The sequence below is a fragment of the Leptodactylus fuscus genome, chromosome 9 (genome assembly GCF_031893055.1).
Source record: "Leptodactylus fuscus isolate aLepFus1 chromosome 9, aLepFus1.hap2, whole genome shotgun sequence".
In the NCBI taxonomy this organism is placed as follows: domain Eukaryota; kingdom Metazoa; phylum Chordata; class Amphibia; order Anura; family Leptodactylidae; genus Leptodactylus; species Leptodactylus fuscus.
The window spans coordinates 16517486-16539525 of record NC_134273.1 but is presented as its reverse complement, the minus strand read 5'-3'; the positions used below and the strand labels follow the sequence as shown (position 1 = coordinate 16539525).

At 44.2% G+C, this 22040-nt stretch overlaps 1 protein-coding gene across 1 annotated transcript in view; it reads right to left on the bottom strand.

Moving 5' to 3' along the window:
- The window catches only part of COL24A1 (collagen type XXIV alpha 1 chain), a 158910-nt gene extending 147533 nt beyond the window's left edge, over positions 1 to 11377 (bottom strand). Inside the window, exon 1 of the mRNA XM_075286987.1 lies at positions 11085 to 11377. Coding sequence (XP_075143088.1) covers positions 11085 to 11140 — 56 coding nt within the window. The 5' untranslated portion in view covers positions 11141 to 11377. The remainder of the gene's footprint in view (positions 1 to 11084) is intronic.
- Between the last annotated feature and the right edge of the window lie 10663 nt (positions 11378 to 22040).

Genomic DNA, 22040 nt, shown 5'->3' with positions numbered 1-22040 from the left:
AGTCTTCGCTCAAGTCTATTTCTAGAAGCAATGGAATATTTCCCAGTGTCGGTCTCTGATCTTGAAAGCTAATGAAACACACGCACATAATGATTTAATCACTCTCTGCCGTCTGCTGTTTACATATATTGTGCTCAATGTATAGCCATTCTCTCCCTCCATTGCTGGTATTTAATGAAATACACACGCCGATGAAAAACGATGGGTCCCCACTAGGAATGCCGATACAGACTACAAAAAAAGACCTGGCAGATGAGCTGCATGTTCCAGCCACAAACTTTCATGTAGCTGAAGGATTATGGTGCCAAACACAAGGAGACACTCCAATTTACTGAAATCAGATGGAACACATTACATACCCTAGAAAGTGAAGAGGAGTGCGGATTCGACTCACAAGAGACTGGTCTCAGACAAAAAAAAAACTGGTACCAATGCAAATAAATAGCCTACGTGCCGCCATATGGGTTTGTATTACAGCAGTGAAGAAGCAATAGGAGTTGGGGTCCGCGGGTTTCCTAAGGTAACTGCTTTTTTATGTGGATTAGGATTCCGTTCAGGAAGAGGGGTTCCCAAGTGGACCTCGGAACAGAAACCCACGTGCAGATGTGAAGTGGGGCTAAGATATACATACATATTTTGTCATATTTGGTCAAGTTCTGGAGTATGTATGGTCATAATGGATGTCTTTTCAATCATCTTAGGAGATGTCTCAATAAACATATGTGACATCTCACATAGCATGCCCAGCATGAGCGAGGCCAGTTTACATTAATATTCCACCATATAGAAGTAATATTTTCGTCATGGTATAGATAGGACCTTCCTAGACTGGAATGTGGCAAAATATTGTAATCATATGTGTGAGGCCCAGTTCACATCTGCGTGCGGGACATTCTGTTCCCCTATCCGCATGAACCATGCAGAGAGAAAAGTGCTGTTTTTTGGTGCGGGAACCACACGGGTCCCATTATGGCCTATGGGGTCTGCCGATTTCCTAAGTTAACCACTTAATTATGTGGATAAGATAAGATAATACTTTAATAGTCCCACAGTGGGGAAATTTCAGTATGTTACAGCAGCATAGTAATACAGATACAGGTTTCCGTTTGGGGGTAACTTAGGGTAAGTTCACACGGCGATTTTTGGTCCAGAACCTGAGGTGGAGGCAGCTGGGCACCCGCGACTGAAAACCGGTGCACTGCACTGGCATCCAGCTGTGCACTCCGCTCCGGATTAGGCCCAATGAATGTGCCTAGTCCGGAGGAGGGAGTGTCTTCAGGCCGAATCGCGAGGCGACTTGGCCTGGAGAATGAGCATCTCACTTCTTCGCTTCATCTCGGCTCCTGGAAAAAACTCCTGTGTGGCTCCCATTGATTTCAATGGGAGCAGTCTTTTTGGTCAGGATTTTGAGGCGGACACGGCCTCAAAATCCTGACCAAAAAAATCGGCGTGTGAACTTACCCTAAGCGCAGCGCCACACCTCTCATGAGGCGACCGCTTCAGGCGGCGCTATGCCAGGGCTTCAGGGGAAGGGGGGGGGGGGGCGGCATTTTTGCTGACCTAAGCCAGTCCAGGACAAGCTATACTGGACTGGCTTTGCGTCACCGTCTCGGCAGCCCGGCACGGGAAGCGAGCGGTGGATTGGGGAGGCCCTGTGGATGCAGTGCTGCTCCAGTGGCCTCCCCTTGGCAGAGAGCAGGTCCTCTCCCTGCCTGCTAACGCTGCCCCGTCCGCCCGCATTGGGCGGATTTCTGTCGTCCGCTTCAGGTGGCAAAAAAGCTAGGTTCACCCCTGCCTAAGCGGACTACCCGAATGGAAACCCAAACGCAGATGTGAACCGGGCCCGAGTTAGAATTGTATGTTTGCACTGTATACATTCTGAGCAGAAACATATGCAACAATGAATAAAATAACAACTTGTTAAAAAAAGCTACAAACTTCCAAGAAAGAAAAACTAACAGTAGTACACAAAGCACGTAAACATATACTATATACTGTATGATGAAGACATGCATGGAGGGGAATGGTCAGAAGATGAGCAGGGTCAAAAGGTGCAACAGATTTACAGCCCGGACAGTCACATCAAACAGATCTGGGTCCTATCAATGGCGGATCCGAGTAAATGAACAGATACCCATTACCTGAAAGCATTCATCCTGTTCTTAGTGGGAATGCAGAACTAATGTTAGGCCAAACCTTCAAAGAGTGGAAAACATTATGAATTGAAGTAAACCCATGTGTTAAACCAATGCAGGAAATACAACAATGTATACGTTACCACTAAAAAGCATAATAGGGATAATTGAATTCATTAAAGGACCGGAAAACATAAGAAGCAAATTGGTCATAAGGGCAACTAATGACATTCACACACATGCTGGATGATCCGATGCTCCAAATGATGGGATATAATGAGGCCAATAATCACAGAAATCTATTAAGGTCATAACCAAGTCCCCGCAGGTCAACGATGCTCCAGCTGGTTTACAGAATTGGGCCGCTGCCCCCTTTAAAGTGAGTGTCCACATTTATAGGGATTTTCCAGGCAAAATAGGAAATCTGGGGGGGGGGGGGAGGTGAAATAAAAAAGTGATACTCCCCTACCCCTAATTCTTTGTTCCTGTACACGATGGAATAGGGAACAGAACAGAGGAGCGAGGAAAAGAGAGTATCACTTCTTTTTTTGTTGTTTTACCCCATCCTCGGGTATATCATGAGGTTTTTAGGACCAGCGTTCTGTTTGAATGATTTTTTTTTATACAGTGTCATATGGGATTGAGCCCAATTTCTGGTAGAGTACTTCAAATCCCTAGAAAATATGATCCAGTGACCAGCAGAGGGGTCATCTCCTGTGTGTTCATATGGAACAGGGAATAGAGAGTAGTGGGGGACCTTGGAAAGGTCAGAATGGTGTTCAAGACCTCCAGGGGAAGAAAAAAAAAAAAAAGACAACTTTCCAAGTCTGCACCCCCCACCTAAATGTATACCCCGCACCGAATCTTGTTTTTTTTTTTTTTAGATTTTCCCTGCTCTCTTTCCCTATGTTTTCCTAGCAATCCCCTGATAATTCAGCACAGGATCTCATGACCAGCTAGAGACAGTGTCATCTCTGCCTGCCGGGAGGGCAGTGCGGTTACCCTCCAAAATAAGCAAGGAGACCATTACAGAGGACCTTTCATGTCCTCCTGCACATAGGTTTTTATATACCGCTAGAAAGCCAACAGTGCGCTGAATTCAGCAAACGGTTGGCTTTCTCGTACTGTGCCCAGGGGCTGGAGATATCGGTGCCATTAGTTTCGGCACCGATCTCTGCCGACCGTCACAAGAACGTTCCAGATAGTCTTGCTGGGCTGTGAGGAACGCCACTCCTGACAGGTCTCATCTTAGTCCTCCAATACATTTTTGTGGGGGTATTGACTGTATGTTTTTGGGGTTCTGATTGTTTGTAGGATGAACGTCATCCACGCTGATACTCGATGAACAAGATATAAGATGTCTGACTCACTATATATGTATGCAACTTTTTGGGTGAAGTCACAAGCGCAGATTTGCTGCAGAACTTTATGAAACTGAAAATCTGTTCTGTTCTTCTGAATGGAGTTGTTTTGGTGGCCAGCCTATGGACATCCTATTCAGAAGAGTGGAATGGTCCCAGAACTTTCCGCAGCAAGTGAATTCACCCTTATGTCCTCTTCATTCCACAATGGTTTCTATACTAGAGAGTCATACGGCACAAGGCCAATGAATCTCCCATACACTACATAGCTCTACGTAGATGACCACCACATAACACGACCAACCACATACAATTTCACCAGGGACTGTCCAACTAAATCTGCCGTCTGCTAATCCATCTGTCCGCAGGTCAGCCATCTCTGACATGTAGCATTTAAAACTATTTTGGCCTCATTGCTTCTCCATTGGCCAGCACAGTACTTGTACAGGAGATAACAGCTGGAACTGACTAGGAAAGGGGGTGTTGACAATGTCCTACAATTGCCAAAGAGGATAACACTTAAGACAGAGGCGCCCAAAGTGGACAGATGCGCCTCTTATCAGTATAGCAACAACACGCTCCTCAATCCAGACTAAACATGTGCAAAAACCTCAAAAATGTCACTAAGCTGTAATAAATAATAGAAAATGTGTCCGCATGTTGCATAGGATGTTATTCTGCATGTGTGGCTACAGTGGCAAAGAATCGACATCAGTGGACAAGATATGTCATATCTGGTCATCCTATGAGAGCTCCAATTCGGAGGATGAAAAAAAAAAAAATTCTATGTTACTATCAATATTAAAAAAAAAATACTGTATCCTGCAATTCTCACTCTGGCCACCAAGCCTAATAATAGACAGACACTTGCCAAATCTTTAGGAATTGTAGTTGATGATAACACCTCTATAGATAATACCACTGACCCATCGTTGCATCCACTACTGACACTAGATGATGCCACAGTTTATCTACTCCATCTTTGTGCACAGAGCATGTCTAGAAAACTCTCCCATAGAGCTCAATGGGTCGGGATCAGACGACTGCTGGGTATGACCATGACTATGCAGTAAGGGATATCACTAAAGGGTGTTAATAGAGCAGTGGAGAAGCTCAAGCAAGATGGCCGCCCCCATAATCGTCTATAGAGAATAGAAGATCTACAATCAGAAAATAAAAACAGTTCTAAAAAGATAGATGTAAAAAATTGGCGACATGTTCGTTTTAAATATCAATGACCTATCCTTAGGTACCCCAACTGATCGAATGCAAGTGGTGTTCGGCTTCACGTGCCCTGTGTGCAGCTCAGTCCCTTTCAAGTGAATAGGACTGAACTGCAATACCATGCACAGCCACTCTGAAATGTATGGCGCTGTGCTTAACAAGCAGTAAAGGGGTCGCTTCACTCATAGGAGCAATACAACATCTTCTAACATCTGACTGTGGGGAACCCCTCTCCCCTATTTTTTGTAAAAACTGATAGTACTTGTCGGAATAAGAAATTTTGTATTATATTTCATTAAAGAACAACGTCCCCTTCCCAACTTATTAGCCCCGTCCCTGCACTACTCTCATAATGTACACCATAGAAGATCCGTATACCATTCTAATCTATGGAGAGGGGAGGGGGGAGGAGGAGGATGCTAATTGTTATTTAATGGGAAATACAAACCTTTACTGACACAGACATGTCAGGAGAAACTGCAGGTCCTATGTATGATAGCAATCACTGCAGTGCCACCCACAGGTCACAGGAGGGAATTACACTTCAACAATTAAAAACATTTACAAATCAATGCATGGATTTTGGTTACAGTTTATATGACCGTGATATAATATATAAGATATGGGGTAGATAGATGAATATTACTGAGATCACTACTATGGGGGAATGTCTGACAGCCCGTACACTAATGGCTGACATACAGAATGTGTGGTCCTGACTATGTACCCGCACACAAGGTCACACGGGTTATGTTTTAAAGGGATATTCCCTTCTTAGACATTTTTGGCATACCCATTCAGACAATGCATGGTAAGAGGCACAGCTGATTCCCCAAGACCCACAGAAGTGAATGGCGAGAGCTGTGTGGTCACCTCTCCGTTCTGTCTGGGCCTAGATGTGACAGCCAGAGACCTCCTCAGCAGTTTAGGGGATTCTCAGTTTTGGGAGTAGGTGCAGATGCCAGGCAATCTTGTGCATATGCCATAAATCGGGAGTAGGGAACCTATGACTCTCCAGCTGTTGCAAAACTACAACTCCCAGCATGCATACTTGCTCTGCTGTTCTTGGAACTCCCATGAAAGTGAATGGAGCATGCTGGGAGTTGTAGTTTCACAGCAGCTGGAGAGCCGAAGGTTCCCTACCCTTGCATAAATGACTAAGATTGGAGCCACTACCTATCTACCTTCCTAATATGATGGACCGAGGGGGTGGACTGTGTAAGATCAACTATGTATTGAAATTGAGGAGGAAATTGACAGACCCTTCAATATAGTACTGTATAATACACTCCAACAAAGTCAGAGATCAACTCAACTTGGACTGAACCTGCCCAAATCAGGTGCGTCGTGGACCCAGTAACCTCGGCTCCTGGAGTGTCAGCTGTGTGGTCTGGTGCTCGTCCATCAGCCCGTCACAGCTAATACACCTTAACCTTTCGGGTGAAGTAGAGGGTGACTATGTCTCTCCTATGTGCAACCCTAACCCACCTGGATTGACATGGATACAGCAGGTGGTGCCTCATACTAACAGTCACAGAAAGCAGCGCCACCTACTGGATCCACAGCAGACCAGGCAGTACCTGATTTTACCCCATCCATTCTAGTATTTAACAAGCACCCAGTGTTTTCAGTACCAAAGACAGCTGCCTATTCCGCACATCCAGTTTTTGGAGCTGCCTTTCTCACTTTGATCAGTGTAGTCACCTATGTCCCAGTGACATTCCCTGCCATCAAAATGCATTTTTTGGACTGTCACAGATCTGCCTTGATTTGGTAGAGAGACTCGGGCTGTGGAATAATAGTGGAGTCTGAGGTTTGGTCTTCGGCCTGCACAGCCTTGGCAGCCATGTTGGAGTACTTCAACGTTGCACCCATTCAAGTGGATAGAAGAAGCTGCAGTAACCCTGCACGGCCACTATACAGTGGGTGGAGCCTTCTGTTTCCAGCTTCATTCCCTATATAGGTTCTACCAACAGAGGCAGCTGATCGGTGCAGGGCAGGGTGGAGGATAGGTCATCAGTATGGAAAATGCCCCCCAGCCAGGAAAACACCATTACAAGTGAGCTTCAATGAAGTTGCTTTGCTACGGTGTAATTTCTTTTTCCTTAGATTGTAATCTCTACTAGGCAGGGTCTGTCCTTTATTAAAGGGGTTCTCTGGTCATCAGTGAAAGATCGTGAAGGGTCCTACACCCACTTAGTTGCTTGGAGAGGTTGCAGTGTTTGGGTGAGAACTACTGTCACTTAACTACTTACCAAGCACAGCAACGTATGTCTGTGCAGAGGCTGTATTTAGTATTGCAGCTCAGCCCATTCACTTGAATGGGACTGAGCTACAATCAGTCCATATGACCAATGAATGTGACATCACATGGTCTGTAAAGTAGAAGCACTACTGATACTTGGGGATCCCAAATGTCCCACGGATCTTCGGTTAGGGTTGAGCCGATCTTGAGATTTCAGGATCGATTTTAAAATCCGATTTCTGATCATTTTCCAGCCGATCCCGATTGTGAAATTTGCTCGATCGCCGATTGGGATCGCTCAACCCTAGTCAATGCTTCTCTATGGGAAAAGTCACTTTTAGGGCTGAGTCGATCTTGAGATTTCAAAATCTGATTTCCGATCATTTTCCAGCCGATCCCGATCGTGAAATTTGCTCGATCACCAATCTGGATCCGATCTTTTCTGAACCTGATTGCTCAACCCTATTAGTGACCTATCCTAATAAGTCAGCGAATACACAGTCCCAGCAAATCCCTTTAATAGAGCGTGTGTTACAATGTTGATGTTTCATGATTATGTATATGGCTTCTCTTCTTTGTACGGTGCTTCGGAATATGTTGCTGCTATATTAATAAGGAACGTTATCAGCAGAAATTTAGAACAAAGAATCGAAATGAACCAAAAAAAGTCCAGGGCGAACTAGTTAGAGCCCCACAATTCTAGCAGCCTGCCATGTGCGGGGGTGATTTACGGCCCTGTATCGGTGCCTGCTTCATTACACATGCCAAGGAGCATCCAGAGAGCAGCACAACCAGCAATCTGGAATGCGTTTCATCTGAAAGAGGCTGCTAGAGGTGACCGGAGGAATCGCTGCAGATTTTAGAATATCAGACACTTTGTCTGTCACCTATGGTGAGCCTTGTACACACAAAATCTCCCTATTATGGGGTTATTGTCATACCTTTCCAAATAGGACTCAAATTCCAGACAACTTCCCTTTCAGCAGGTCCGCAGACTACAAATTATTCATTGACAACCTGTAATCTTTGTCCATGGCTAGATCTGTAAGGTGACATGAGGAATGTATCACTCCCAGCACCCCACGTGCGTCTAGCAGATGACTCCTACTACCCAAAGAGAACATTTCCCATCATATCACCAGGGGCATAGCTATAGGGGTGCAGCAGCAAGCCCTAGACCCCGATAGGGGCCCCAAAATGTCCCCTTGCAATATAAAACATGCAATTATTCTAAATGCACAAGGTATGTAGGGGCCCACATTACAGATTTTGCATAAGTGCCCAGGATCTTCAAATTACGCCTTTCTCTGTCACTATAGGTACGCACTATTGGGCTAACAGGTCCATTCCATGTCGTCCTATTACAATTACACATTTAGGTCCACATTTTAATTCCAATGGCCGATCCTCTCAATGGTCTCATGGTTCTATCAAACCGAAGATAGATCGCTGTCGAATCCGAGGATGATATAGGTTTAAAAGAGAGTCTGTCACCAAACAACCCAGCCCTGCAGATAGATAGGTTAGTGTCACCAGACCCCAGCATATCACCCCAGCCCTACAGATAGATAGGTTAGTGTCACCAGAACCAACATATCACCCCAGCCCTGCAGATAGATAGGTTACTGTCACCAGAACCAGCATATCACCCCAGCCCTGCAGATAGATAGGTTACTGTCACCAGAACCAGCATATCACCCCAGCCCTGCAGATAGATAGGTTAGTGTCATCTGAATCAAATAGTGTTTTCCCCCTTATAAATCACTGCCTCCGTTGCCAAGATATCTTGATCTTTACCAATATGCGAATTAATTAATTGGAGCCGTGAGGGCGTTAAAGCTCACATCTCTATGATGGCAACGCCCTCATTGCTCCAAAGATTTAATTTGCATATTGACAAAAAAAGCAATATCTTGGCAATGGAGGCATTTTAGATGGCCCTACCTTATTTATCTGCAGGGCTGGATTCTATTGACAGACTCCCCTTGAAACCGACCTTAAAGGGGTTGTCCAAGTTTACAAAGACATGGCCACTTTCTTCCAGAAACAGGACTACACTTAGCTATGGGTTGCGTCTGGTATGGCTGTTTACTTCTATTCAAGAGAATGTGGCTGAGCTGCAATACCACACACAACCTATGGACAAATGTGGCGCTATTTGTGGAAGAAAGCAGTCATGTTTTTATAATCCTGTAAAGCTCACCACACACTATACCTAACATAATGCTCTTAGTGTACGTACTAACATTTCCATAGGCCCATTTTCACCAAATGGAGGCCAAAAGATAACCAGTAGGGTACGTTCACATGCTGGCTTTTGGATCAGATAGTGATGAGATCTTTGGCCTCAAAAACCTGCTCCAAAAATGCCTCTGTGGAATCCACAACAGGTTTGCATACTTGAGGAGGAAGACCATCTAAGAATCCTCTCCAAAAGCCGCTGTGTGAACATACCCTACGAGTCGCATCCACAAAAATTCTGAAAAAATTATTTTGACTGCAGTTTTGTACTCTAAGGTGCCTTGAACCGCCTCTACAGATAGACATCCAAGGACCCCCGTTCTTCGCCTTCAGTTGCAGGTCTTACATGCATATCTCCTGTTTCTTTGCAACGTCCCTTAAAGGAATTCTGTTAAATTCCATCCACTTCAGTGTAACATCTGGCTGCCGCAGTAAAACCCCTATGCAGCCAGTCCACACTGAGATGCAAAGTGTGAACGCGCCTCTGTGATACCACATTATTTATACCGACGCAAGAGATCTGTCAAATATCCTAAAAATCTCCTCGCTCTTTATCAATAGGCCAGTCAGTGTGCCCCGTGTATGTCGAGCGCCTGTGTAATGTGACTCCTGGTTATACATTTCGGATCGGAGAAGTCCTCGGTGGCTGCAGCCTGAGCTCCTCTCACAACAAGTTCATACAAATATGTGAAGGATGGCGTCTCCTAAACTGCTAACATATGGGGGATATCAGCTAGCGGCCCGCTAGACCTCCAGCTAGTGTCATTCCTGTCACAAATAGACCGGCTAAGAATGGCTGTCACTGACATCCCCTCCAAATAGCTTTTACACAGAGCGCTGTTCCGGTTCTGGATTCCATTTCTGTCCCCGAAACGCTTCATACCCCTCTATTTTCATACATACTTTCCACTCAAGTGCAGCCCCCGGGGGGCGAGGGGGACGTATTTACTCTGTCATGTAGCTGACGGTTCCTTACAGTGTATACACAGCCCACTACACAAACAAATTCATCTCCTGTCATCCATTTAAAATATTTGTCCTATTTAAGAAGCCGCCAGGGTGGACGGCGCAAGGTTACAAGTCACCACACGTGACGCGCTTATTCTTGACGTCGTCGTAAGCCTTCAATGGCACGAGCCGTTCCAATGGACGGCCAAGGAGCCTGATGAAGTTCACCTTCTATATCAATGGTTCTTAACCTTGTCTGAGGTAAAGAACCCACCAGTTTCATTTGCACATTCACCGAACCCTTCTTTAGTGATAAATCAAATATGATTTTTTTTCCAAATTCAAGACATAGATATATGTTTTTTTTACTGGTGCACAAAATGAACCGTGCATATGGCCTAGGGTTCCATCGAACCCTGGTTAAGATACAACCATCGTGATTCATTGAGTTGAACGTCGTGTTCGTTTCATTGTGGCTGCGTTGGGAGTCACAGCCAGGACAACCTGATACAGTAGGAGGGGGCACAACAAAATTGCAGGCTGGCGTACATCTAGACATAGCAAAACATGACGATACACCTAAGTATCCTAAACCTTAAAGGGGATCGTAAGCGCTGCTCTCTGTACTGCGCGGTGGAATATGCTGGTGCTATAGTAGTAAAGCAAATATTGACTGAAACATGTAATAACAGGAGACGACGGTGAGGATAGAATAGGCATGTGAGTCCAAAGGCTTGCAATTTATTTCCCCCAAATCGTATCCTCTAACAAGACATGTAGTATAGATAAGAAGCGACTAGTCAAAGCAAACAAGAGGCTTTGAGATGTGATCTAAATGTTCATACTGACACCCAAAGGCTTGCAATCTATTCTGCAACCATTGACTGTAGCAGCGTAAAGTACAAGAAGTTCTAGAATGAGCGTACTTACGTTTTTGCTATGGGAGAGATGTATCCACTCCTTGTCCTTTGAGCTCCTAAATGCATTTGTCTGCATTTGTCCAAACAGCTGAGATCTAATCGAAATCAGAAGCCAAGTGGGAGATTCAGGTAGTTGCAGGCACATCCACACCTTGGCATGGCTTGCAAGATCCAGGGACTGGCACCCATCAGTGACACATTGCACCTGGTCCTGCGGCTGGCGCTCCAAGTTTGGGACAAGTTGCAGAGCTCTTTGGGCCAGCTGGGCTCTGCAGTCAGCAGAACAACTGCAGCTCCTTCTGTGTTCAGTGCAGATTGTCTGTGACTGCAGGAGAATCCTGCCTGGTGGTGTTAGATTTCAGCACACAGTGATTCCTGATGACATCAGCAGCTGCTGTATAGTATATGGGTCTGGGAGAGTATATGAGTGTGTGCTAAGTGTGTGTGTGTCACTAGTGGAAGCTCCTCCTATTCATCACATACTGTAATTTTTTTTTTTTTTTTTGGACCACTGTTTTGCCAGCATTACAACCAGATAAACTCAGGACAGGAAGTAGCTCAGTGCAATATGAGCCAAGATGCAGAATCAAGGAGGGAAATACGGCTTCTGTGCTGCAACATCGAATCCACACTGTACAGCAGTGGTTTCCAGTGGTTGTAGAACTACAACTCCCAGCATACTCTGACAGCGGTGCTCTTATGTGCACCGACTCTACTTGAATTGAAGGAGATAAGGATCAGGTTGTCGGATTTCAACTGCCTAATCCTTTTCTTCCCAAAGGGCTGCCAGATTTGTTTGTCCTTGCTTTTTCTTATTTAAAACATGTGCATGCTTGGGCGAGCTGAGTGTGCATGTGTATGGGTGAATCGGTCATAATAGGACAGGTAGCATAAGGCTAGATTCACATGAAAGAGGTGCAAAATGATTGTGAAAAAGGTTCATTTTTCATAGCCGTCTTGCACGCGAGCAGCACTTACTGCCCCATATATTTCAGTGTGAAATGGCCAAAAATAGGAGTGGATTGAGCAGAAGGGAGACATATAAGAACTTCCTATACATTCCCTATTCCTTTTGTAGTCATTCTTAACAATGGCTCAAAAAAATGCAGCAAAATCTGCAACAAAAAAAAAGGTGCGATTCCGCAATGTGAGGCCTCGTGCAGAAGACCGTGGTGATCAGTGTGCTATTTGTGTTTTTCCTGGATAGCACTCTGACCCATTCATTTCTAGGGGCCCGTACACATGACCATGAAATACAGGGTCACATGTGTGCGCTGACAGTCTGACAGGTCCTATTCCTGTACTATTTTGGCAGTTCCTAGTCATTAAAAGAAAGGCATCCATGTGTCCCCTTGCGCCGACCGTGCCCTTAATTCATGCACCTGGCCTAAAGCTGACCCTATAGTCAATGGGATTGGGCAGTTGATATCCTGGTCCTTATCTCCCCAGACATCTTAACACTGGGGGAAAGTCAAGAGGACCCCCATACACATAATGCTAGGTTCACACTAGCGTTCGGCACTCCGTTCTCATGCAGAAGACGGAAACCTGTCAGACCGGGTCCGGCCGTGAGTGGCGGTGAGCGTTTTATGCTTTCCGCCACAAAACCGTTTTTTTTAAACCGGACACAGAGTACTGCATGTCTGACTCTGTGTCCAGTTTAAAAAAAACGGTTTCGCGGCGGAGAGCATAAAACACTCACGGCTGGACATCTTTCAAACCCATTCAAATGAGTCCTGCAGCTTCCGTCTCCTGCTCTGTCTTGTGCAGGAAACGGAAACCTGCAGAACGGAGACCCCGGGCACAGATGTGAACGATCCCTTAGATGGGTCACCCAAATCTGCGAAAATCAGAGGGTTCTGCTGCCATAAATCTAATGTGTATGGACTGCTTTATGGTCTTGATTTTATACTGAAATGAACTTTAGGGGTTCTCTAGAGTAATAGGGAGCAAATAGAGATTATTAAACCTGCCCAAAGGCAAACCATAGTTTCCCATATCAACCAATAACAGCGCAGCTTTCATTCTGTATTCTGCTTCTGAAAATTGAAAGCTGCGCTGTGATTGGTTGCTCTTGGAAATAAAGACAGTTTTGCTTTTAGACTGCTTTAATAAACCACCTCACAGTGGCAAATCACTCGTCTACGTATGAGCGACCATAGGGGTCTATTATGACATAGGGGTCTATTATGACACTATATTTTGGATGAGATGTCACTAAACACTGTCCCCTCTGCCATTCAGTCTCTGATATCAGCAGCGTAAATATGGGAGACAAATTTGCTTCTCCATTGACTGTGAATGGGACTGATAGAGATGGCGCTCGGTTACTGTCGTCATTACTATAGACATTGGGGCAGATTTATTACATCGAAAAGAATAACTATCATTGTTGTCTGTAGCAACCAATCACAGAACAGCTTTCATTTCATAGTCTGCTTTTAAAAAATGAAAGCTGCGCTGTGATTGGTTGCTAATTTCTTTTTGCCTGGATACACACACAACATTTTTGTTACTTATTTCTTTGCCTTTGGCTTAAAAACTACATTTTAGGTCTCATGTACACGACCAAATGTGGGGTATCCGATGGTCTGGTCTGTTCCCATGAACATAGAGCAGGTCCTATTCTGCTCCACGTCATTGGAACAACACGACTTGGAAGCCTCCATAGAGGTGAGGGCACCACGAAATGCACTGAAGGTGTCACCCAAGTACGTTCCACTGCAAAATCAAATGACCCACCAGTTGTGTACATGGGGCCTTCTTCATAAATCTGCCCCAATGAATGGAGAGGTGACCAAGCGTGTGCACTACTGCTGCATTCACATAGGCCAAGGCCCCACGTTGCAGAAACGCAGCTTTTTTTGTTGCAGATTTTTTTGCGTTTTTTTGATCCAAACCTAGGAGTGGATTGAGCAGAAGGGAGAAGAACTTCCTATATATTTCCCATTCCTTTTGCAGCCATTCTTGACTTTGGCTCAAAAAAACGCAACAAAATCTGCAACAAAAAATGCTGCGTTTCCGCAATGTGGGGCCTCAGCCTAAGGGATTCTTATGATCAGTGGGGTTCCCAGCAGTTGGTCCCCATGTGATCATACATTTATCACCTATCCTTTAAGTGTTGCTCGTGAAAACCCCCTTGAAATCTTGTCCCAGTCACAACATAAAACTGTAAGAATAGTTGGCACCAAGACTACATGAAGCTGTTTATCTTGGGAAAAACAATAGGGTCGGATCGTTTTACAACCTAATCTGTCAACATTGCTGATCAATCCCAATAAGATCCCAATGATCCTACGAAGTCTAATATCTTTGGCCAACTAAAGGCTTTTTGTGATATTTCCCCATTATTTTGTATGATTGGGAACATTAAGTCCGATCTTTGTTGCAGAGAGCTACATTTGGCACCATACAGGCTTCCTACAGGAATCTTACATCGGTCCCTGTGATATTTGATGACCCTGATCTGTTTCCCACCTTACAGTTAGCCCTTGTTCACATCAGCGTTCGGATTCTGTCCGGGGGAGTCCGCCTGGGGACCCCCCCCCCAACGGAATACCAAACGCAAGTGCAAAGCGCTGTGCTGTAAAAGCACACGGACCCCATAATGGGGTCCGTGTGCTTGCCGCCAGATCTCCACAGGGATTGTGCGGACAGGAAAGTAGTTCCCAATCTACTTTCCTATCTGCATGACTCCTATGGGCAGTGGGTGGCAAGCATGGGGACCCCTTTAACGGAATACCAAACACAATTGCAAGCGCTGTGCAGTAAAAGCACACAGACCCCATAGACTATAATGAGGTCCGTGTGCTTTTACTGCACAGTGCTTGTAATTGCATTTGGTATTCCGTTCAAGGGGTCCCCATGCGGACATCCCTGGATGGAATCCAAACGCAGACGTGAACAGGGCATAACACTAAACCATAAAACTGGACAGGTCACTGCCTGCTACCAGCCGGGCTCCGTCCTTACACAATGCTGTTGGGGAAATTCTAATAAATCGGTATATAATGTCAAAAAATGTGAAAAAAAAGGGTCAATAGCCACAAATTGATATTGATCAACCCATCAAATAAGATTCCTAAAGAACATATTACAAATTATTCAGAACACAGGTCCAATTTGTTTGGCGGATTCCATCTTCCTGCCATGTGTAAAAGGGATTTTCTCGGCTAAAGATACTGATATAGAATAGGTCATCAATATCAGAGTGGTGGGTGTCTGACACCCAGCACCCCCACCCATCAGTTGTTCACAGCTGCCATATACCAAGAACACAGCTAGAAGCAAACAGCTCCACTCTCGGTGTAGTGGCCAAGCTGAGTCACTGCAGCTTAAGTGATCTGCAGTAACCAGGCCTATAGCAGTCCATAGGTGCCATATTACTTCAGAATCTGCAAACGCTCGTATTAGATAAAAGTTAATAACTGTGACTATACATGGAGATAGGATGGATTTAAGCATCTATGATCCAGGGTGAAGCCATCACTTCCTGCTGCTTTTCATGAGCTGAGACATTTCATAACTTAGTGGATTTCCTCTAAAAAGATTGTTCCCATATGGATCTTTTTTTGGTCTAGAGTCAGGGCTTTTGGCCTATAGTTAGAGGAGAGTCAGGTATTAACACATGGTCCTTTAATGTCTCACTATTACTCTTTCTTGAACTGTTGTAAATTTTGGGGTCAGACCTGTAGACTGGGGGAATGACGTGGAGGGGTCGGTCGCTCAGATTATTCTCGGTTTGCTTTTCAGGTTTGTGTCCCCACAAAATCTGTCTGGTTTGGGTTATGACAAAAGCAGTGAACAGGAAACTAGAAATTGAGATTTTGGTGATTTTTGCTTATTTTATAATGTTTATATTGTGTATTTATATAGTTACATTTTATAATATTTTATATTTAAATTTTATAATATTGATATTATATATTTATATTTTTAATATTTTATATTTATAATATTTTACAGTATTTTATCATGTATGAGTACGGTCTTACATTGTGGAAAACTCATTGAACAATATGGGAATATTCACTTAAAGGGATTTTCCCAGAATCACTGCTTATTATCTATCCACAATAATGGTAATAAGTGTCTGATCACTGGGGGTTCTACTATTGGCACCTCCCCCTGTCGCTAGAACAGGGTCTCCATGTGCCTGCTTTGAATGGAGTATCACACATGCCGTTGCTTCATCCAATCTCTATGGTATTAGTAGCATATACACGAACACATGAATTTTTGTAATATATCTAACTAGAACACGTTGGCATCTTCCTCACATTCCAACAGTGGGTAATTCGCTTTCCTCTACCTATAGATTCTCTGTATATGTTGAAAACTTTCTTAGCCACACAAAAATCCATCTGGTGTAATAAAGTATAAAAATAAGAAGAGGGGTGGGGGGGATTGCAGCTGCAATATCTGTCTCTCAATGTGTGTCTGAGATTCCGTGCTGTGAGAGGGGAGAGAGAGCAGCAAAAATAAACATCATACAATAATTGACATTTTGCATATTTGAAACCCGCACCACAAGGCACTTTGATTTGTTTCCGCAGTGCGTAGATGGGATTTGTGTAAATTTAGTCCAGTATACTGATACTATTGCAGCCTGTGTCCTTGGCCTAAGGGTACGTTCACACAGTGGAAAAGGAAGAGAAATTCCTCTTCGTTTTTCACCGCTGTATTCGGCCACTGCAGGTTAGGCCCATATCAATGGGCCTAAACAGCAGGGAGTTTCAACGTAAGGCAAGATGGAGCAGGATGCTGATTTTTTTCAGCACCCTGCTGCAATTTCTGCCCCCCATTGAAAAACAATGGAAGTCAGATTCGGGGGCAGAATCTACCCCCCAATCCACAGCAAATCCCCACGTGTGCCTTCAAAATAGCATTATGGCTTCAATTCTTAAAAGGGCTCCTTCTAGACATCTTTGGTATATCCAGATTATATGGTAGATGTGAGTCCCGTGTCTGGAACCTCTTCCTACAGATATAGCGTATAGTTAAACTTAAAGGGCTTGTCCAATGGATAAAAATCAGTCCCTGGTCATGTGATGAACACCCAAGTGCATGGCTTGTTACAGTCGTGCACTATTGTCAGTAGTAGATGTAATGATTGCTCAGGGGTGATATCTACAGAGGTATTATCTTCTATGCAATCCTGTCTGTGCTGTAAATGAAATTACTGCTGCAAAGAAAACCCCTATAGATTTGGCAAGTGTCAGTCTATTATTAGGCTTAGTGAACAGAGTGAAAATTGCAGGATTTAGTACTTTTTCAATATATAGATAGAGACATGGAAATTGAAAAAGAAAACCAAAAAGTCTTAAAAAAATATGATGAACTTTCCCTTTAAGTTATTATTGTAGTGTACCCAACAGCGCCCCAACCCCTGTCCTGCATGGCGTAGCGGCTGTCATAAATAGAGAGGTAACCACCAGGCTTTCTTGGTGTTTTCCGACCTCCCATAGAAGTGACTAGGGAGTCTGGATTCTCGCCGTCTGACTCCAGCCATAGAAATGTTAAAAGTTCAAAGTGCAGAAATTTAATCTAGGTCTACTATAAGTACACACGATGTGCCCCGGAGTCTGGGGTTATGTAGATCAGGACGTCAGTGTTTACATTCGAACACGTGAGACAGAACTGAAATATTAATTCTTCAGCAAAAAGCCTGTCAGTGTAAGAATGTGTAATTGTCTTGAGGGTCCTTTGGGACCTAAAAATATTGCTGGAACCTGGAAAGGATTAAACGCCACTTTCCCCCATGTCCTGACACATCACAATAGAAAAGCCTGCAGTCTGGTGTAATACTCATGTCAACCACTAGAGGGATTTACGAGCCCTGAAAACCGGGATCAGATCAGAAAATCATATGAAATAAATGACAGAATATTGTATGCAAATAGCAAATAACGCAAATTGTTATTGTAATTTTTAATCACGTTATATTATGGACTATCATTATTAGCAATCTCCTGCTATAATATATTAAAATCATTTCCATCTGGAGCAGTAAACTGCATTTTTGTGGGTACCCTGCAGGTATTACAAGGAAGTAATGGGGAGCTATTCTTTCTATAAATTCCATAGACACAGCATAAGGCCATAGTAAGGTGGCCATATACTATTATACTGTGGGGGCAAATTGAGGGGCATTATACTGTGGTGGACATGTTTAGGGGGGCATTATACTGTGGGCACCATATTAAGGGGGATTTTACTGCAGGGGTCACAATGAGATGAATATTATTCTGTGGGGGTTTCCTTAAGGGGGGCATTATACTGTGGATGCCATATTAGGGGGGCTTTATACTGTGGATGCCATATTAAGGGGGCATTATACTGTGGCTGCCATATTAAGGGGGCATTATACTGTGGGTGCCATATTAAGGGGGGCATTATACTGTGGGTGTCATATTAGAGGGGCATTATACTGTGGATGCCATATTAGAGGGGCATTATACTGTGGATGCCATATTAGAGGGGCATTATACTGTGGATGCCATATTAGAGGGGCATTATACTGTGGATGCCATATTAGAGGGGCATTATACTGTGGATGCCATATTAGAGGGGCATTATACTGTGGATGCCATATTAGAGGGGTATTATACTGTGGATGCCATATTAGAGGGGCATTATACTGTGGATGCCATATTAGAGGGGCATTATACTGTGGATGCCATATTAGAGGGGCATTATACTGTGGATGCCATATTAAGGGGGGCATTATACTATGGATGCCATATTAAGGGGGGCATTATACTATAGATGCCATATTAAGGGGGGCATTATACTGTGGATGCCATATTAGGGGGGCATTATACTGTGGATGCCATATTAAGGGGGCATTATACTGTGGATGCCATATTAAGGGGGTATTATACTGTGGGTTCCATATTAAGGGGGGCATTATACTGTGGATGCCATATTAAGGGGGCATTATACTATGGATGCCATATTAAGGGGGGCATTATACTGTGGATGCCATATTAAGGGGGGTATTATACTGTGGGTTCCATATTAAGGGGGGCATTATACTGTGGATGCCATATTAAGGGGACATTATACTGTGGGTGCCATATTAAGGGGGGCATTATACTATGGATGCCATATTAAGGGGGGCATTATACTGTGAATGCCATATTAAGGGGGGCATTATACTATGGATGCCATATTAAGGGGGACATTATACTGTGGATGCCATATTAAGGGGGGCATTATACTGTGGATGCCATATTAAGGGGGGGGCATTATACTGTGGATACCACAATAAGGGGGACATTATACTGTGGTTTTGGAGAACATAAGGAGCATGATAGTGTATTGAGTCTTATAAGGGGCATAATGGGACATGGCTGGCAATGAGCGGCGCCAAATCAGGCATAGGCAGGACTTGGAGGTGTGACTTACAATACGTAGATTTATGCCGCAGATTTTGTCCCTCTTTCATTTGGGAGGTATCCGTACCGCCATTCTCCCTCTCATCAATGAGGCATTTATAGGATATCCCAACTATTCCAATAATAACATTACATAAGGGCCGTGCAAATAAAGCAGTTTTTTTTTTTTTAAATAAAATGTAAAGCGAAGCATAAGGTAAAAGTATCCTGTGTCCAAGAGCTCACAATCTAAACAAGAAGACAGTAACAGCTGCTGGTTTGAGTAGTCACATATATGATCTAGCTGTTGCACTATATTATAGGCTGAGAGTTATAGATATATATACTGTATATATATATATATAATGTATATGACATGGCCGCCTCCTCTGGTTGTCACTATATGAAAAACTGTCCAGTGCCGTCACCTTTACTGCCATCTTGTGGCCATGTTGTGTAAATGCCAGGGTGACTTCTCTGCAACTTTTCCATGTGAGACCTGTGCCCCTTTAATCAGTTGGGGGGGTTTCAGGTCAAAGTTCCTGTAATATTTCCCTTGTTTTTTCCTGTTTCCTGGAATGACATTGCTAAAGCTTAGTTACAACCCCCGTGGATACTATCACCCCGCTATTCCTAGTTACACGGATTAGAAAATGGTAAAACTGTACAGAAAAGTTTTTCTTCAATATTTTTTTTTCTGTGCATATAAAATAAAAAGAATGAAGCAAATTTGCAAATACTTGACAATAAAATATCCTACTGTTGGGGCCATGCAGCAAGCGCCCCCTAGTGGCAAAGTTTAGTTTGCTTTGATGCTAGACATCATCTTTAATGTGAGAGACTTCTAGGTAAGCCAGGAGAGTAGGCAAGTGCCGTGTAGTAAGCAACCATTGCAGTTGTAGTCCGTAGGCTAGCCATTATTATGGATCAGTGTAAACGGGTGACATTCATTTCTACAACCCCATACACACATCTGTAACTTTACAGGATAAATGATAAAATTGATAAGATCCGTCAGGAAATTACTGCCCAAGCCCCAGGTGGCATTGATCCCATCACCTACTATAGCAATGATCCCCTCACCTACCTCACTTCAGACTGTCTTTTCTCATCTTTTGAACCTGTTACAGAAGAGGAAGTCTCCCAACTACTTTCTTCATCTCGCCCTACAACCTGCAGTAGTGACCCCTTCCCCTCATACCTTCTCCAATCTCTGTCGCCTGCTGTCACGACTTACCTTACTAAAATATTTAACCTCTCTCTCTCTTCTGGAATCTTCCCATCTTCCTTCAAGCATGCTGTTATAATCCCGCTACTGAAAAAACCCTCCCTGGACCCATCCTGTGCTGCTAACTATCGACCCGTCTCTAACCTCCCCTTCATCTCTAAACTCTTGGAACGCCTGGTCTATTCTCGTTTAATCCGCTATCTCTCTGCTATCTCTCTGCTTGACCCCTTACAATCTGGTTTCCGCGCTCTGCACTCTACTGAAACAGCTCTCACAAAAGTCTCTAATGATCTACTAAAGGCTAAATCCAATGGCGACTTCTCTCTTCTTATTCTTCTGGACCTCTCTGCAGCTTTTGACACTGTTGACCATCATCTCCTCCTCACTATGCTCCGCTCAGTTGGCCTCATGGACACTGCGCTCTCCTGGTTCTCCTCTTATCTCTCAGACCGCACTTTCAGCGTATCATTTGCGGGCTCTGTTTCCTCCCCTCTTTCCCTTGCTGTTGGGGTTCCTCAGGGCTCGGTCCTAGGCCCCCTGCTCTTTTCTCTCTACACAGCCCCCATTGGACAAACCATCGCCAGATTTGGCTTCAGGTACCATCTTTATGCTGATGACACCCAATTATACAGGCCAATTATGCAATTGAAAAGACCCCCGAGTATAATAGTGCTTGTGGGGCCCGCGCCGTCACTTACCGATCCCAGCCCCTGCCAGGATCAATAAGTATATAGGGTCCGTTACCGGCTGGAGTTACTCCAGCCGATAACAGCCTATTAAAAAAAAACAAAAAAAAACTGCAGTGGTAGCGGCTGTCGCCAGGCCCCCTAATGTCCCGGGCCCTGTGTCAGCTGCCTCCGCTGCTTCCCCAGCAGTTACGCCCCTAGTGTGAGGTCATGTTTTCAACAAGTACCATACGCTGCACACTAAATCAAGCAAAGCTTTATGGGCGAAGGCCAAGGAAGAAACCATTGCCGAAGAGAAGATATGAAAAGGAACGACTGATCTTTGCCAAAGAGTACCCTGACAAAGCACAATCTGTCTGGGAAAATGTGGATAGATGAAACAGACAGCGCAACGAAGCGTATTGGGAAAAGAAGCCCTTACCAACGGTTAAGTATGGTGAAGGGTCCACCATGAAGGGGCGCCATATACTACATGCAATCCAATTTATTTGCAAAGTTGGAAAAGATTAGAAAATGCCCCCAAAATTAAAAATATTCCAGCAATTTGTCCTTTAATCTTCTCCATCTCTATGGTTGAGTCTAGAACAGAAAGTTCTAAATCAGGTGTGTTGTGGATCCAGTAGGTGGCGCTGCCTCGGCTCTGGGAGTGTTAGCTGTGAGGTCTAGGAGGCCAG